This window comes from Anopheles aquasalis, chromosome 2, assembly GCF_943734665.1.
Source record: "Anopheles aquasalis chromosome 2, idAnoAquaMG_Q_19, whole genome shotgun sequence".
Taxonomy (NCBI): domain Eukaryota; kingdom Metazoa; phylum Arthropoda; class Insecta; order Diptera; family Culicidae; genus Anopheles; species Anopheles aquasalis.
The window spans coordinates 59,705,045-59,710,646 of NC_064877.1; the positions used below are offsets into that span (position 1 = coordinate 59,705,045).

Consider the following 5,602-nt stretch of genomic DNA (forward strand, 5'->3'; position numbering starts at 1 on the left):
GTTGCTTTTCCCTCTCCTCTCCTGTGTCTCTCCTCTGCTCTAGACCTGCCCGGCTCGATCGTTCTGTAATACGTCAAAAGCTGGTGCTCACCAAGTTTATTCACAGAAGAAGAATTGAGCTGCAGATAAGCAGCCATCTCATTGGGTTGGCATCAGTCATTCACTAAGTTTCTTTCCACGAATCGCTGGAGTTTTCCTTCTCTTTCCAGTAGCACAGTTTTCCACAATCAAAGGGAACGATGCGATGATCATACTTACCACAACCTACAACCTAGCATTTCGGGGACGTTGAACGTATCGTAAAACAGAAACACAAACTTCACACAAACTAGGTATCTCAGAGTACAGATTTCAGACGAGATTTTTTTTTATTTCATCTCGATCTCCCTCTTCGGTTTTCGGCTTATGCTGATCCGTATCGGACAAATCAAATCACTCCCACATTTCACATGGTGGTTTGGAATTTTGGAATTAGTTTAGCCATGTGTCCGTGCCGCGCTTCTCTTACCCTTTTATTGTTCCCCTCGATATTCCTTTTTTTGATGGAATGTGTTCGTTTTTTTTTCGTTTGCTTTCACTTTCTCAGCTCTTTCACGGTCAATTCGTGTTTCTGTTACTCTCTTTTACAACTCGTTCTCATGCTTTATATTAGCTAAATGATTTATAATCTTTTATCCCTCTCTTAGCTCCCCTTTCATCTTTAGTCGCTAGTGTTGAACAAGTTTTCATTGAATTTGTGTTTGACTTTTACATCTGCTCTCCTTCCCTCGAAAGAAAACCAAACCATTTCGTCTATGAGATTTTATTTACATTTTGCTTAATAAGCTCTTACTGCTAGAGTTTAATTTTCTGCTCCATGAAGATGGAGATTGAGCTAAACGAATGATTGATTGGGAATGAGTTTGCCGACAGACTTCTGAACTTACTCGCTAGCATTTGTACACATACACATACACTCACGAATGACGCTGGACGATCTCAAAAAGGGTAAAACGTTTACACAACCAACCGGAAAACCGGGAACAAACATGACATCCGACGATTGGATCTGATTGGAGTAAACGAATGATGTTCCCTTGGACGAAGACGAAAGCAATGCCTTTGGTGGCTTACTGGCTGCCTGGCTGCCTGGCAGCCGGCCAAAAACATTCCTCGTAATGTAATGCAAACGCATTGCAATCAATATCCTTATGCAAGGCTGGAACAGATAAACAGGACACCGACCAAGCGACAGCCGAGGAAGGAGCAACCGAATCACTCACTTCCTTTTTGGCGCACAATTTATCTTCTCACTCTCGCTGCGGATTGAAGGCTTGAAGCGTTCGTCAGCAGAAAACAACAAAACAACTGCAACCAAAAAAAAACTGCCTCCCGATCTCCCGAACAAACAAACAAATCGAGAGAAAGACTTGCACCAAGTGTCCTCCGTCCCTTTTTGCCAATGCCGTCACATCCACATCAGCTTTATCTCTATCAGCCATTGCTGGAGGCGCTGCTGAGGTGGATTAGTGGAGACATTGGCAACGCTTCTCTGCTTTGGCCACCAACTGGTGCCAAAAGCTGCGGGCCAACGTGATCCATTTGGCCTCGGTCTCGGCCTCGGATCACAGAAGAACGCTCGTCCAAAACGCTCCGAACTCCGAGAACGGCAAATGTGGAATTCATCCCGAAATAATTTATCTTCGCAGGAATCGCTACCAACGGACTTTCGTTCGTTCGTGTCCCGGTTCTCTTGGTCTCCGTGTTCCTCCCACCACTAACTCCTTGACTGCCAGTCCAGATCGCTATCCAGTGAGCCATCTTCGTGGCTTCTTGACCGACCGGCATCACTGGAGTACGCTCTGATAAATTATTTTATTTTATTTCCTCCACCACCAGCCCCACCAGCACGACCAGGAGAAGGATAAGGAGGCGGATAACTCCCTTCCGAATGCTCATAAAGAGAACGGCGACATGCGTTCCTCCGGTTCCCCTTTCGTTCCAAGCGAACGAAGCGGGTGGCGGTGCCGGTCTCGCCCTCATCGTTTATCCTATCCTTTTCTTTGTTTCTTTGTGGCTGCACCGCACCAGGCGACGTGATCCTGTCAAGGATGAACGAACCTCATCTATCTGCTCCACGTGCACACCACTAGCCCCCTTTTTCTCCTCCTCCTCCTTCTTGCACCCCAACCAGCGCACTCTTCTTCATCTCGTTAGCAACATGATGAATGTGTATTTACAGATTCCATTGCGATCCCTTCACACACATGCTCGCACCCACATCCACCCACACGCGTGGTCGACACCATGAATCAGGATTTGTAAAATGCTTCCTCGGGACCACCCTTTCCCCATTTTCGGGGCGCGTGTGCTACAAATTGGTTGTTCGGTTTCACCAGTAACAGTTCCATTTGTTCCGCTTTCTTCCTTCGGAGAGTCTTCAGTACTATGGCATTTTCTAGTAACATGATACACCTGTCCCCTTCTAGATTTTATCATAATATAGAACGTAAAACAGCTCTTTCCTTCTCTCGATCTCTCCCTTTCTCTGTTCCTGTATATACAACCAGCTCAGCTTTTATTCCCTTTCCTTGTAATTTACAGTGAACTTGCTGCATCAACTCGGTTTTCAAAAATCCAATCAGTTCCTTGCAAACCAGCCCTTTCGCCAGCGGCGGCCATCATTGCTAGCACGACAAGCGCATCTAATCAACGCGATCGAAACGCTGCCAGCGCGCGAGCGTTGGTATGGCTTGACGAGCCACTTACCTCGATCGACCGCCAGACGGTACGTTGCTGAGCACCAGGACCAGTAGCAGCAGCACGGCCGAGAGCAGAACGTTGATTTGCGCCCTCCCGGTGCCCTGGATCGCTGCCGGATGTTCACCTTCATTCATTCGTTCCAAGGATGAAGTAGTTCGCGATGGCGGTAGGAGTCAGCAATCATTGTGAGCGCGAAAATAATGGAGAGTAATTTAAATCAAGAGTAAATGTCATTTGCTCAACCACCACCATCACCTCCACCACTACAGCATCCATCGTCAGTCAGTGAGATGACGCGTTGCGCTGCATGAATTGATGCGACTTACCGTTGAGCACATGGACGTGTACCGTCATCGGGTTGGCGGTCGATGGCAGGCACGTGTACTTGCCGGAGTCGGAGGAGCGGGCCCGCTGGATCAGCAGATAGGACGTTGTGATGTCGCCCTTCTCCGTGATCACCGATACACCGCCCCGTGGTGAATCGTAGTTGATTTCCTGTGTAGAGAAACGACATAAAAAGAGAAAGGTTTTCTATGAGATGCAGACCATGAAAGCAGAGGGTTCAAATGGAGTCTCTCCTCTTCCGGTGGCCAGATGCAAGCAAGGACCAGAAAACAATTGTAGCGACTTATGCAAACTCAATACATTTACAAGGGAGCAGGTGTTGTTCCAATGAACTAGCATCGTTCAAGCCAAGATAAAATGTAATTGCGGTTGTGTGTCGGTGAAAGTGTGTAGAGGGAGCTTTTAGCTCGAGCTAACACAAACACTGTTCCCGGTGTCCAATACACCCAGGAGAGATCCTTCCAGTGAGCCATGAAATCAGCTCATGGCCCATCGAACCGCCAGTCCATCGGATGCCATGGTGATGATCATGGTGAGAAGCTTTCAAGGAATGTCCTTAAAGTACCCAGCACCACGAACACTGCTGTGATGGATCGGGAACGGTCATCAAAATTGATAGAATTTTCGATAAAAAAAAAGAAGGACTTTCATTGCGAGAAGGAAAGCGAAAGAGAAGTCGCAGGAGAGCCAATCGAGCGAAGGATAAACTCATTAGGACTCCTCGTGAACCACCTCTACCGCCAACACCTTGAGGCAACTTCCTGTTCTGGCGAATACTTCCGATGTCGATTCCGCTGGAGCAACTTTTCTCGCTTGGAATCGCTGGATCGGGAATCGAGATGGTTTTATTTATCAAATGATTAAGTAACGCTTTCCGGTTTGATGGAGTTGCTGGTTCTTTTGCTTGAGGTGGAAGAACGACGGAAGGATTTTTTTTTTTTCGTTTCGTCGGCTGCCACCTTCAGGCTGTTAATTACCTCGACATTCACGGAGTGGTCTCGAGGTGGAAACACGATTCACAAGACAAAACAAGTCGGTGCTGCCGGCCATGGAGTTGCGGATTGGATTTCTGCCGGGTGTTTTGTTCTACATTCGAAGTGGACGACTTTCTAAAGCTCGTTATCGAAAGTTTAAATTATTTAAAAGCAATTACACCCATTTTGATTTGTATTATTTTTTGTTATGGTTGATTTTAAAAACAAACTCTAAGGGTGGAGCGATTGTTTTTTTTTTGAATGTTGTGCTGAGCGAAAATTCAATTTCAACAACGGAAGGAAAAAAATAATCAACTGGTCCCCCGTTGCTGTAAAACAATACGCTCAACATTTGGTGGTTAAAACGTCAGTGAAGTTTAGACAGATTTATCAAGCTGCAACTCTAATGCGTTTGGTTACATTTTAAATCATCTCATTCTTTTTACAGTCCTCCAATTCCGTCTCATCGAAAAATAATGCAATAATGCATAATGTAACAAATGAGAGAGTTAATTTAGCAGCAAATGAACAGTCACGAAATGGTTGTATAATAAAATATCCGACATAGATGCCAATCAAAATGTGCAAAATTAGATAAAGAGATTTTAAATCCTTTTTTCAATATTTTTCATGACATTCACGGAGAGTTATCAACATTTTGGTAGGCAAACAAATTGATGATCCTTTAAGTACTACGAAGTATCGGGTTGTTTTTAGATAAAGGATTCTTCATTACTTATGCTTATGTTAAGAAAACCATAACTGGTTTCACAATTCACCATAACTTGTTCGCGGTAACTCGGCGAGCTTATTATCAAATCGAAGTACAATTGCCTTCAATTAGTCCTGCATTCCTGTATAGTCCATTTCCGATGGTTAATTGGCATTGAAATTGCACGGTTTTTTTAAAACCTCACAATCCGAACTGTAATTCTGTGGCTGCCGCCGAACAACGCAACCCACAACAAGCGAGTAAACTTTTCAAATTCCACAATCCTTCCTCGATCAATCAGCACCGGCACCAACTGTGCTGTTCCGAGACGGCACACTGTGACCCGGGACCCCCTTTTTTCATTCCCAAATACCGTGCCATTTAATCGCCTCGGAAATTGCCTCATTTTCTGGACGGTCGGTCCGTTCCACCGAGGGCGATGGGGGATCCTGAAAACACGAAACTACACTTCCCACGCCATGGCTCACATTAATCGGATAATTGAAGCGAATTATGCTAACGATTGACCCCCGCGGCTTCGGCCGCGTCCATTATCGGCGTCGCAAGAGGTCGAGAGAGTGGCGTCATATTCTAGCAAACCACCATCGCTGATGCTGCTACTGCTGCTGATGGTGATGATGATGATGACGATGATGGGCACTCATTACAATCGATGGTAAAAGATGCCGACCTTTGTGTAATGAATACATTTCGTCGTTCCTTTCGACCATTCCCGGAATGGCGACGTCATTGCAGTGAAGGTGTGGAAAGTTGCATCACTTACCTCCCCATTGTGGGTCCACTGGATGAGCGGTGGGGGCTCCGGCAG

At 45.8% G+C, this 5,602-nt stretch overlaps 1 protein-coding gene across 1 annotated transcript in view; it reads right to left on the minus strand.

Moving 5' to 3' along the window:
* Positions 1-371: 371 nt before the first annotated feature.
* The window catches only part of LOC126570407 (zwei Ig domain protein zig-8-like), a 20,230-nt gene continuing 14,999 nt past the window's right edge, over positions 372-5,602 (minus strand). The window contains exons 6-8 of the mRNA XM_050228147.1: positions 5,558-5,602; positions 3,069-3,237; positions 372-2,866 (exon numbers count right to left, since the gene is read on the minus strand). The exon at positions 5,558-5,602 is cut by the window's right edge and continues 83 nt beyond it. Coding sequence (XP_050084104.1) covers positions 2,745-2,866; positions 3,069-3,237; positions 5,558-5,602 — 336 coding nt within the window. The 3' untranslated portion in view covers positions 372-2,744. The remainder of the gene's footprint in view (positions 2,867-3,068; positions 3,238-5,557) is intronic.